The 13,692-nt window shown below is 37.0% G+C and overlaps 1 protein-coding gene across 9 annotated transcripts in view; it reads left to right on the top strand.

Annotated features, from left to right (window-relative positions):
• Arhgef6 (Rac/Cdc42 guanine nucleotide exchange factor 6) overlaps window positions 1-13,692 on the top strand; it is a 109,480-nt gene that overhangs the window by 31,708 nt on the left and 64,080 nt on the right. For all 9 annotated transcript variants that reach the window (XM_077107373.1, XM_077107374.1, XM_077107372.1 and 6 more), the window contains one exon: window positions 1,190-1,391. In XM_077107373.1, the coding sequence (XP_076963488.1) occupies window positions 1,190-1,391 (202 nt within the window). The remainder of the gene's footprint in view (window positions 1-1,189; window positions 1,392-13,692) is intronic.

Here is a 13,692-nt window from a genome sequence, read left to right as displayed (position 1 = left end):
GTTCATCATAGGCTGATATTTAAAATCAAGTCTTACTCAGTTGTCTTTGCATTTGGTCTTTTTTTTTTGTGGGGGAGGGTACGGGGATTTAACTCAGGGGCACTTGACCACTGACCCCAAGACAGGATCTCACAAGTTGCTGAGGCTGGCTTTGAACTCGTGATCCTCCTGTCTCAGCCTCCAAAGCCACTGGGATTATAGGCACGTGCCACCATGCTCTGATGCATTTTATCTTATTGGGAGTTTTTATTTGGGAGGAAATGCTCCATCTTGTCTTTGGGTGAAGCCTCTCTTCTCTGTCAAAAGCCACCTGCTCCCTGTAGGCCATCATGTCCTGTTACTTCCAAAGCAGTTAAATGGGTGGTTCTTAACCTTTCTGAGACCACAGATCTCATTGAGAAGCTGATAAACATCATGGCACCACACCATTTGTACCCTCTTAAATTTTATACCCAAAGTCATGTTTATGAACTCGTTTGGGTAAAGAGCCATTGTGCTTATTATTTTCTCAAAAGGGTCTCAAAAATTTAAGCCCAATTGATGCAAGACAGGCTAAAATTATTCCTAATTTAGTTAGCTATGAGATATTTGACCTTTGCATGGGACCAAGTATAACCAAATTAAGATGTTCTTATGGGGCTGGGGATGGGGCTCAAGCGGTAGTGCTCTCGCTTGGCATGCGGGCGGCCTGGGTTCGATCCTCAGCACCACATACAAACTAAGACGTTGTGTCTGCCAAAAACTAAAAAAAAAAATAAATATTAAAAAGATGTTCTTAGTAATTGGAAGATAGGAACAGATTTCTGTGAGAGTTGATTAGTACCTAATATGTGGGCTAAGATTGTGTGTTGGGTAGAGGCAGGGTGAAATCGTTTATCATCACTCACTCTATTACTTAGGTTGGTTAAATAGGTATCTTTAGATAATAGATGAAGGGAGAGGGAAATGAAAGCTATGACCCCATCCAAAATACACATTCTGACAACACAAAAATTTGCATAAAGTTTCAAGGGGTTAATTAATACCTCCGGAGGGCCATTCCTAGACTCCTAAGTTTAAACATCAGAACTGAGATGGATATAGGGTTTTATTCTTGGTCACTCAAGGATAGGTCTTACCTAAAACCATATAATTTCTACTATGCCTCAATTAGATGCCTCTTAATCTGCTGTGGCTTTTGTTTCTCTAGGAGATGACGGAAAATGGAAGTCACCAGTTGATAGTGAAGGCAAGATTCAACTTTAAGCAGACTAATGAAGATGAGCTGTCAGTCTGTAAAGGGGACATCATTTATGTCACTCGAGTTGAAGAAGGAGGCTGGTGGGAAGGCACATTAAATGGGAGAACAGGCTGGTTCCCTAGTAATTATGTCCGAGAAATTAAATCCAGTGGTAAGTGAGACCTTTAACTGTCTTTTTGAATACGACTTTTGTGTTTTCTTATTGAAATTTTCTTATTGAAAATCTTGTAGTTTTAATTGGTTAACAGAAACTGTTTATACTTACATGTGTAGTCAAAAATAAGACTAGAACAGAACTGGGAAAAATCTGTGGTTAGATATTTTGAAACAAAGTTGTATTTAGATTACATCAAGGCAACAGAAAGCTAAAAAAGCAAAGGAATTCAAAGCTCAGACAACTGTTCCACCTTAACTATGTCCCTTTCTGTCTACTAATTCAGGCCCCTGTAATATAGTACATAGTCCTTCCTGCTACTCTGAGTCTCCATGGCAGAATACAATAATAAAGGAGGCCAAGTGCTGACTTCCTTTTTTAGCCCTAAGTAAACCTAAGACTACATGCCTCAAAGATGTGTTTGAGAGATAACAATCATAGGGTTGTAGGAAGTTGTCTGGCTGCTTTATTAACATTATTGTCTTTAACCTATTGTATATTCTTAAGAAAGAAGGGAAACTCTACTTATATTTCAAAAACCAAACTAAAAAAAAACAAAACCAAACTAATTCCAAGACTCTGATACATAAAAGCATGTTACAACATAGACTTCACTTTCTAATAATATCTACCTAAGGGCTCCTTTCAGTTAATAGCTCTTTGTGCGTTATCTCTTCTGTAGGTATCTTCATTGCTTTTTTTTGGGGGGGGCTGGGAATTGAACACAGGTACAATCTATTACTGAGCTACATTCCCAGACCTTTTTCATTTTTTGAGATGGGGTTTCACTAAGTTGCCTATGGCTTTGCCAAGTTGCTGAGCCTGGCCTCCAGTTTATAATCTCCATCTCAGCCTCCCAAGCTGTTGGGATTACAGTTGTACACAACTACACCTAGCTTCATTGCTTTCTTAATGCCTCCAAATTGCTACTTTTAATTAATAAAATTATAGATTCACTGTAAATAAAATGAAACATTATGGAAATATAGTGTAGACAATAAAAGTTCCTTTTCTCTTTATCCCTCCTCCTAGATAACCATTGTTAGAAGTTTCTCCCAAAAGCATTTAAGATAAAATTTAGTTTGCACACTTTCTGTGTTTGGATAAAAAGGGGCATATCCTTTAATGGAATATGTTTACTACCAGATTTGTAATTATTTTTGTGGTGCATAGACTTCTCAACATTTTTCCCCAATACTGGGGATGAACCCAGCTCATGCATGCTAGGCAAGCAATCTATCACTGAATCACATCCCCAGCCTCCAGTATTTTTAATTATTGGGAATTGAGATGTTTCAGTTAAGTCTTGAAGTATTTTCACAGGCCTTGCCTGGAATTTCCTTGGTTCTGATGATTTTTACAGCTGATATTTACCCATGGCTACATCTTTCCATTGATATAATCTGCTTGTTAGGATTCCTAAAACATTTTCCAGATTTACTCTGACGTTTTTTCCTTGATTAAGTGTCTTCATCTGCAGAACCAAAAGGAACAGACCTTGTTGCCTGGTCTGGAAATTCCAAGCATTGTTGAGAGGACATGGAAAGTGCATGGCATGTCCTCACTTTGATGGCTTTTCATAATGGTGTCCCCTATCATGATACCTTTTGTAGCAGTCTGGTCACTCCTTTGTGGACTGCCCCAGACTGTTAGTTCTGGTGTCCAACCCCTTCCTTTCAATTTTTTTTTTCCTATATGCCCTTTGATTTTGATTTTGACTCATATGGTAAATTCTGACTCTGAGTCAAGCAACTAGGTAATCCCAAGAAATAGCTAAACCAGATGTTAAGGATAGGTCTGAGATTTGGGAGACAGGAGGCCTGCTAGTCAGAGATGGCCTAGGATTAGAAGTTTATGAAACAGCATCTCTCATTAGCTCAGTACAATAGTTTCCTAATTGGTGTCCTTGGTCCTGTTCTTGTCACTTCTGTAATGTGATCTAAATTCAGGAGCCAGAGTGATTCTTTCAAAACTTTTGAGTCACAACTCCTTATCTCAAAAAGGATAAAGGCCAGGATGGGGATATGGCTCAAGTGGTAGCGCGCTCGCCTGGCATGCGTGCAGCCCGGGTTCAATCCTCAGCACCATATACAAACAAAGATGTTGTGTCTGCCGAAAACTAAAAAATAAATATTAAAAAATTAAAAAAAGATAAAGGCCAAAGTCATCACAATAGACTAGAAGTTCTCCAGGATCCTGCCTCTTTTCTGACCTCTGACCCATCACTCATTCCATTCTAGCTATACTGGCCTCTTGCCTGCCTGTGACAGACAGACTTCTGTCTCCTGTATGGTCCTTCTATGTGGACCATCTTTCTCAGATGTCAACATGGTTGCTTCCCTCACCTCCTTCTGCTCTGCTTACTTTCTGCTTCACAGTAGAAACTCCTGGTCACACAGGAGAAAATCAAACCCTGTCCCCACTGCCTCTATGCCCCTCTCCTGCTTTATTTATTTATTTATCTGTCATTTCTCTCCATCTAACATGCTATATTACTGTTTATTTATTTAATTTACTCTCTGAATCTCACCATTTAAATGTAGACACCACAAGAGCAGGGATATTCTTTTCTATTTTGCTTGTGCTCAGTAAATATTTATAAAATGAATGAATATCATGTGGTATGTAATGAAATTCATTGTTTTCATTGAGTATCTCTTAGGTACTCAGGGCATCTAGAACAATCGATTCCTCATGAACTCTGCCCCTTAGGACCTTCTGATAGTCAAGATAAGTGTGTGTACAACTAACAGGATAGGCTAGGGTAAGTGACAGAGAGATCTAAATAAGATGCTGGTGGAGCAGAAAGACACAATTCAATTAACAATGACATACATGGGTATAAGAACTTGAACTGGGTCTTAAAAGATGGAAGAAGATAGAAGGTTAGAGGGAGGTAGTAAGTTAAAGCACAAAAGTAGGAAAGCATGGTATATGGGTGGCAGAGTGATTTGGGTTTAAATTAGGTACATAAAGAGTATGACTGAGGTCTTGAGCTAGAACTGCATGAAGAGGGTGCCAATGTAAAGTTTTAAGCAGAGGATAGCATATGGTTTGAGAAGATATTTCTGGTGGTAGGAAGATCTTTCTGTTAGGGGCTGAATTTCAGGAATGCCAGCAAAGGCTATTGCTGAAGTCCAGGCAGTCTAGATAGCAGTATAGACTAATCTTGGTGATAGTAGGGAGGAAGAGAAGTGGATGGATACAGTACATGTTGTTGAAACAATTAAAAACTTGCTAGTGATTAATTATGATGACAAGGGAAGAGGTGAGGATAATTCTACATCTAGGGGTTCAGCTTGATGGTGGGTTCTTTAGGGCATGCACTATAACCCATCCAGCCATCCAATAAAGATGTATTTCCCATGATTAGGATATTAATTCTGTCCTGGGCACTGGTAGAGTAGAGAAGAATAAAACATGACTCTTGCCCTCATGGTACCTAAGGCTAGGTACTCAGGGCATCTATAACAATCTATTCCTCATAGACTCTGCCCCTTAAAACTTTTTGATAGTCAAGATAAGTGCATGCACAACTAACAGGATAGGCTAGAGTGACATAAATAGAGATCTAAATAAGAGGAAGCTATTAGAATATAGTATGGTAAGTTCAGTGATAGAGCTACTACAAGGTTCTATAGAAAGTGGCAAGGAAAAGAGGGGCATCTAATCATCCTGATAGGGAGGTCAAGGGGAACTTATTGATCTTTATGCACCTTTCTGTCTCCATAACACAGGGCTTTAAACATAAGACGTGTTTTATCCATACTTATTATAGTTGGATATGGTTTGAACATGTCCCCTAAAAGTTCATGTGTTTGAAACTTGGCCCCTAGTGTGGCAGTGTTAAGATGTTGTGGAACTTTTAGAAGTTGGGCCTAGTAAGCAATGATTACTCACCAGGGGCATCACACTTGGAAGAGATTAATGTAGTCCTTGAAGAATGCCAGTTAGTTTCTGTGTGAATGGGTTGTTATAAAATGAGTAAATGTGGACCCTGAACATTTCTGGCTTTCTGCCTCACTAAGTGATCTCCCCTTCTGTACATGACTGATTTCCTTTCCATTTCTCTGCTATATTGTGACCTAGCCAAAGGAGCCCTGACTAGAGGCTAAACAGATGAGGCCACTCAATCTGGAACTTTTGACCTCTACTTTATTTATAAGGTACCCAGCTTCAAGTATGTTGTTACAGCAACAGAAAACAAACTAATATAGTGCTGAATTCAGTTAGTGGAGAAAATAGGAGGAGGTTGTTGTTGGTCGTGTTGGTGGTGGTGATGGGTGGTGGTGGTGGTGGTGTGTGTGTTGGGGGTTAGTGATGATTGATACTGAAGATGATGGATTGTTTGAGAGTTGCTGAGTGAAAGTGTAGCAAGTCATAGTTCCAAATATTTCCAGAAAACTGTGTGGATAGGGACATGGGAGGGAGATTAAGAACTAGAGATGAAACAAACAAATGACAGTATAAGGTTATAGGCAATGAAGTGTAAAATATATTGCAGATCAAAACTCTGAGGCTGAAAGTGCATTAAGGATGGAAGTGATAGGGCTTGAGCTGAATTCTGAAAGACAGACAGGCTATGGACAGGCCCAGAATAAGGGGAGGGACAATCTAAGTCATAATAATTGGTTGGGAAAAAAGACACCATGAAGGTTCTCTGGTAGAACAGAGCAGAGGGAGCTTGGGGGATAGTACAATAGATTAACATAGTATAATGAAAATTTCTTGTTGGGAAAGTTAGATGAGCAATAAATCTTTGCTGACCTGAATTCTTTTTCAACCCAACTCTTTGCCACTTCTACAAAATAGTAAGCCAAAATCTATCTAGGATGCTGCAGAGGGACATTATGAATTCTAATGCTTGTTTTTTCATGTTTAGTCTAGAAAATATTGTCATTTTTTCTTCTTTCCATAAACTCTGTTCTGTAACTTAGGAAAGAAGATTTGTCTTGTAGGAGGTTGAAAAATAATGATTCTTAGATGAAATGCATATTTCAGGGAAACAAAAGCTTCAATTTAAAAATTTAAACCCCACTGCCATACAAACTATTGGGCCATTTATGAAGTTGAATTAGGAATGTAACTGAAGAACTTCAGTGGTCTCCATGTGATTACTATTGGGTCCAATGTGTGATACTGGGGTTGCTTGGATAGTCAGCAATTGAGACAAATTCATACATAAAGCTTGACAGTACACAAACTTTTGTAATGCCTTAAAAGTTAAGTAAAGCAAGTCCAGAGCCATATAATCCTCACCCTGTAGAGTGCTGTTACACCATTGCACTCTGTAATGTAGTAAATTTTCCCTTGGCATTGTAAGTTTCATATTCCACTGTAGCTCTTGTCTGTAGATAACTATGGCCAAAGCCCTAGGGACAGCTTTGTGTTCTGCTCTTTGAGAGAAGACTGATTTCAAGGGGTGTATAACATACAGAACAGCCCACCTAATACTATAGAAACTTAAGAAATAGAATATTTGAGCATAATAATCAAATATGCTTTCAGCATGAGCTTGAGGCTGAAGATAGGGTGTGTCTTTATGACCATGATTATGAAAACATCTCACCAAAGGGTTGGAGATGTAACTGAGGGCATAGTACTTGTTGAACATGCTGAAAGCCCTGGGTTCATCCCCAGCACTACAAAAACAAACAAACAAACAAATAAGAACAAAGATACAAACCTCTCAGCAAAAATGATGGAACCTGGACACTGATGACATCAAGAAGCCATTGTTACCAGTTATTCTCGCCTATCTCTAAATTTCTTATTATGTGAGGAAAAACCCCTATTTTAGCAGAAATATATTTTTCAAAGATCTTATTCATAAAAGTATATGTATTGAAAACTCAGTCATTATATAAGTCATAGAAGGGCCTTTACTCCTTTGTTTCATTTGAGTCAGATACATTGTAAATAAGAAAATTAGTCATTTATACAATTTCCTGTTCTTTTTTAAAAAGTAGTGGTAATCTATAAACTAATATGTTATTATTATAACAAAGAAATTTCTGCCAGTGCATGTATAACATCATAAATTATATCTTTTTTATTTTTGTCTTTGTTTTGTTACCTAGAAAGGCAAAGGGTTTTGTTAGGACTTTGCATTAAAAATTTTCCTGGAAAAAATTTTCCATGCCAGGAAAGCATTGAGACAAGTATGATTAGAAGAGATATTTTTGAACAAATTCTGTTTTCTCCTTCTAATTCTGTTAAGGGATCATTAAATCCTTCTAAAACATTAGTAGGCAAGTATAGATACCAATTGAGGGGATTATTAGGTACATGGTTGATTAAATTTGTATTAAAGCAGATTAAGAAATAATTCTTCCTGCTCATTATAAAACAAGGCTAGGGTTGAGCTTTATATTTCAACTTTCTGTTTTAATCCCTCAGGTGTATCACATAGATGCCCCATGTCCACAAAAACTGTTTATCACTATATTTCTTTTAGTTCTATCTCCATCAACAAATACTAAGAATCTGGACATAAGCAAAAAAGAGGAAAGAATCAAAAGTGAATATTTCTTTACACTGATTCTTTTTCACTGATTTAATTAAATTGACCAATTTTTGTTCTTTTTAATTACAGATGACAGTAGAATGTATTTTGACATATCATACATACATGGAGTAAAACTTCCCATTCTTGTGGTCGTACATGACATGGAGTTACACTGGTCATGTACTCATATATGAACAGAGGAAAGTTATGTCTGATCCATTCTACGGTCTTCCCTAATCCCATTCCCCTTCCCTTCCCTTCATTCCCCCTTGTCTAATCCAATGAACTTCTATTCTCCTCCCCTCCACTTTTTTGTGTGTTACCATCTGCATATTAGAGAAAACATTTGGCTTTTGGTTTTTTGGGATTGGCTTATTTCACTTAGCATGATAGTCTCTAGTTCCATCCATTTACCAGCAAATGCCAGAATTTCATTTCATTGTTCTTTCTGGCTTAATAATATTCTATTGTGTGTGTGTGTGTGTGTGTGTGTGTGTGTGTGTGTGTGTGTGTATATATAAAATAAAGAAAATATGGTGTGTGTGTGTACACACACACACACACACACACACACACCATATTTTCTTTATTTTTTCATCTGTTGAAGGACACCTAGATTAGTTCCATAGCTTAGCTATTGTGAATTGAACTGCTGTGAATATTGATGTGGCTGTGTCACTGTAGTATGCTGATTTTAAGTCCTTTGGGTATATACTGAGGAGTGGGATAACTGAGTCAAATGGTGATTTCATTCCAGTTTTTCTGAGGAATCTCCATACTGCTTTCCATAGTGGTTGCACCAATTTGCAGTCCCACCAGCAATGTATGAGTTGACCTTTACTCCCACACCCTCATCAACATTTATTGTTACTTGTATTTTTGATAATTGCCATTCGGACTGAAGTGAAATGAAATCTCAGTGTAGTTTTAATTTGCATTTCTCTAATTGTTAGAGATGTTGAATATTTTCATATATTTGTTCACTGAATTTTTTTCTATGAAATGTCTGTTCAGTTCCTTTGGCCATTTATTGATTGGGTTATTTATTTTTGGTGTTAAGTTTCTGAGTTCTTTACATATCCTAGAGATTTAATGCTCTATCTGAGGTGCAGGTGGCAAAGATTTTCTTCCATTCTGTAGGCTCTCTCTTCACATTCTTGATTGTTTCCTTTGGTGTGAAGAAACTTTTTAGTTTGATAACTCCCACTTGTTGATTCTTCATTTTACTTCTTTGTGCTTTAGGAGTCTTGTTGAGAAATTCGGTTCCTAAGCTGACATGATAAAGATTTAGGCTTACTTTTTCTTCTAGTAGGCACAGGGTCTCTGGTTTTATTCCTACTTCCTTGATCCACTTTCAGTTGAGTTTTGTGCATGGTGAGAGATAGGGGTCTATTTCATTTTGTTACATATGGATTTCCAGTTTTCCCAGTACCATTTGTTGAAGAGGCTTTTCTCCTATGAATGTTTATGGCCTCTTTGTCTAGTATGAGATGACTGTATTTATGTAGGTTTGTCTCTATGTCTTCTATTCTGTACCCTTGTTGACTAATCTTTTTATTGCCTTAGAAACACCACCAAATATTTATGTTTTCATGTTAGTTCTGATTAAGTCACTTTAAACTACCCCTAGGGACTGAACTTGTCTCTTCTCAACCTCCACATATTTATTCCTTCTTTGCATGTTGCTGAGCATGGATTTCAGAGAGAACTTCACATGGTGAGAGTAATGAAAGGGGGGTGGGGAACAAAGGAAATACAAAAAAGCCTTAGACTGTCACTGAGGTCATAGTGCTAGTGTTTTTTCTCTTTGCATCCCCCTCTTGAATTTTTTCATGAAGCCATTTGTTTGCAAGAGCTGTGTTATTTTAGATTTCCCAAGTTTGTCCTTCCAAATTAGTCTTCCTTCTGTTCCTTGTGTTGATCCCTCTTCCTAGAGCAAGCCTGCAGAGAGAACTAGAAGTTCAGCATGGTGCTGAATGAAGAGTGGTGAGAACATACATCCTTGTCATGTTCCTAATCCCAGAGAAAGCATTTAGTATTCAGTCATTCACTGTTTTATAAAATGCTGGCTGAAGGTTTTTTGTAGATGCCCTTTGTTGAGTTGAAGAAGTTTCTCTTTATTCTTTTTTTTTTTGAGTTTGTTTTTCTTAAATGGGTGTTGAATTTTGTCAAGTGCTTTTTATGCATTGATTGATAATTATTATGTAATTTTTATTTTTAGACTTCTAAGGGCACAGGTTATATCGATTCTATTTTTTTTTTTTGTACTGGGGATTGAACTCAGGGCTGCTTAACCACTGAGCCACATCCCTATCCCTTTTTACTTTTTATTTTGAGACAGGATCTCACTAAGTTGCTTCAGGCCTTGCTAGGTTGCTGAGGCTGGCTTTGAACTTCACGATCTTCCTGCCTCAGCCTACCGAGCTGCTGGAATTACAGGCATGCACCACTGTGCCCAGCCTCTTTGATTGTTTTGAATATTTAACCAATCTTGCATCCATAGGATGAATCCTCTGGTATACAATTTTTAATATATTATGGAACTCTATCTGCTAATATTTTGATAAGTTTTTTTTCTTCTTTTTTTTTTGTATTTTATACTTGAGGGATGCTGGTCTGAAGTTTTTTTTTTTCCATGTGTGTTTAAGTGTGTGTTCACAAACATGTACATTTGTTTCAGTCTAATAGAGACCTTCTCAAAAATGATTTTAGGGGCTGGGGCTGGGGCTCAGTGGTAGAGTGCTTGCCTAGCATGTGTGAGGCACTGGGTTCAATCCTCAGCACCACATATAAATAAGTAAAATAAGGTCCATTGAAAAATTAAAAAAATTAAAAAATGATTTCAGAAGTGATCTCTTTATTATTTTCCACAAGAGATTTTATATAATTGATTTTGATTTTTCCTTAAACATTTGATAGAACTCTCCAGTGAAACTACATGTGCCTGGAAATATTTTTTTTTAGAATTTTAATTTACAAATTTTATCTCTGTTGAGAGCCACAGCTGAAGGGGCCCCAGCAAACTTCCAGCTGATTGACTCCTCTGTGGTGATGCTCATTGGGCTGTTTCCCTGCCCTTTCAGACCACGGAGCTGCTCATTGGGGGACTCTTTTGGCTCTGTCCATGCAACCCAGCCAATCGGTCTCAAGAGCAGGAGGAGTGGGGGGGTTGAGATGCTTGTGAGAAGCCAGTGGTGGCAGTTGGGCTCTGAGGGAATTCCTGAAGAGCTCCTGTGGTGTAGCCTGAGTGTTCTAAAAATAAAGTTTGTTTCTGGTTGACAAGTGGCTAGTGAATTGTGCCCAGCCAGACTGCGGCATATTTCCTTAATATTTACAATTCTATTCAAATGATCTATTTCATATTGGGTAAGCTATAGGTTTTGTTTTCTGAGGAATTGGTTTGTTTCATACAATTGTCAAATTTTGTGTGTAGGGTTGCTCATAATATTCTTTTGTTTTTCTTTTGATAGCTCCTTGATCTGGAACAATATCCTCTGTTTCATTTCTGATCTTGGTAATTTGTGTTTTCTCTCTTTTTTCCTCTCAGTCATGCTAGAGGTTTGATAGTTTTATTGATTTTCAAAAATTTTATTGATCTTTTTAAAGCACCAATTCATTTTGCATCATGTTCACACACTGAGAATCTCTAAGACAGTCACTTCTTTCTTTTCAGTTTGTTTCTCCTCTATCCTACTTTTACATAGTTAACATTTTCTTTCAGTTGCATTACACATTCCTGTGGCCTTTCCTCTCCTCTTCTGTGTCTTGGCAGGTGCTCTATTATGTTTACCCTTCCTTTTGGCCTTGCTTCTGAAAGGTGACCACATCTTGCTGGTATTTCTAGGTTTCATTTTTTATTAAGACTGCTTTAAATAATAATTGCACAAGACAACTCTGAGTTCTAATTAGAACCATTATAACTACATTGTAGAACTCTTGCCTAACAAAATACCCAAATAATTTGATAGTTGCCAATTTTGAACACATCTAAGTGTGCAAGACCATAGTGTACTGGAAAGGTATGGTGATACCACACTAGGGTTTAGGTCCTGGCTATGTTGCTTACAATCTAAAGAATAGCCAGAGTGACTCTTCATTGCTTAGGTCTATTCCAATGAAGCCTTATAAGGTCACTAAGTGGATTGAAGGTAGATCTTGAAGTAGCATCAAGTTTTTAGAAACTGGTCATATCTACTGTCATCCCAGGGGAGTAACAAGTTGGCATTCATTGCTGTGTTTTTGACTTATTACCACCTTACTCAGCTTAGCTGAGTTGGAAGACTTCAGTGTTTCATGTACACAACTGCCTTGAGTATTGTCATTTTTGCAACTGTGTTTTAGGAATGCTCCCTGTCTAGAAATCTCCTTGCTTTCTTCTGTACTTCTCTGAATTCTAGCCACTCTCCAGGGCTAAATCAAGTAATCCCTGACCAGAGAGATCTTCTCTGGCAATCACAGATTAAACTGATGGACACTCTGAACTCTAGTAGCATTTTCTGCCTATGCCATTGAGCTGTTTTTTTTGTTTGTTTGTTTGTTTTGTTTTTGGAATCATTGGTTTGGGAACACAAGGTCTTGTCAAGACATTCCTGGGCTTCAGTCTTGGCTCTGCCATTTCTTAGCTGCATGACCTTAGGCAGGTGACTTTGCTTCCCTGAATCTTGATGGCCTCCTCTGTAAAATGAAAAATCATCTCTGCCTGTCCCAGTTATTATAAAGATCAGATAAAATGTCTTAAAAGCTATTAAGTGCCAACTAAATATTGTGGGGTTTTAATACAATAATAGTTAAAAATCAAGGTCAAATGAGAAAATATTCATGATATAATGATGTAATAAGAGAATTGCAGCACTATAGGTAAAGTAAGAAAGATCCATGTGTGTTTAAGTGTGTGTTCACAAACATGTACATTAAAAGAATAGAAGACACTCTTCAAAATGTTACTCTGAGTAATGGTTAGTTCTGGGTGATGGGATGATCATTGTTTTTCTCTATTTTGAATTTTTAAGGATGGGACTAGAATAGATTTATAAATTTAAAATATTATTTAAAAAAGAAAAATCAAAGTCTGATAGATGTTGATATTTTATTATTTATATTCCACCATATTTTGGAAAGGCTTTAAAGTAGCATATAATATAGTAAGATAAAACTGAAATGTTAAGACAAAAAGAAACAAAAGAGAAAACACAGATAGGGAGATGATATGTTGTGACACTTTTAAATATTTGGTATTAACTATCTTGTGTTTTTTTAAAGAATGTTTTCCTCAGTCATAAATTAATAGGTAAGATTAACTTTGTAAAAGAAAGGCAGCATTTTACAATATAATGTAATCAAGTTAAAATGATGTACAAAAATGACTGGGGCTGTGGCTCAGTGGTAAAGCACTTGCCTAGCATGGGTAAGGCACTGGGTTCCATCTTCAGCACCACATAAAAATAAATAAATAAAAATAAGGGTATTGTATCCACCAGAACTAAAAAAAAATTAAGAAATTAAGAAATGATGTAAAAAAATTTTTCTGGTAGTTTTGAGTGACTTAAAAATTCTAGTTTTTTTTTTTGCATCACTATTCTCATCACATATACAGCACAATTTTTCATATCTCTGGTTGTATATAAAGTATGTTGACACTAATTCATGTCTTCATACATGTACTTTGGATAATGATGTCTCTGGTTATTTTATTGTTGGGTCAGTAAACATCTCCAAGAAGGCACGGTTGCTATTGATTATATTATATTATACTCATAATATGCAAGTTACAAATATACATTTAATTAGTGT

The sequence above is a fragment of the Callospermophilus lateralis genome, chromosome X (assembly GCF_048772815.1).
Source record: "Callospermophilus lateralis isolate mCalLat2 chromosome X, mCalLat2.hap1, whole genome shotgun sequence".
In the NCBI taxonomy this organism is placed as follows: Eukaryota; Metazoa; Chordata; class Mammalia; order Rodentia; family Sciuridae; genus Callospermophilus; species Callospermophilus lateralis.
Note: the sequence above shows the minus strand (reverse complement) of the source record. Positions and strands in the feature narration are given on the sequence as shown.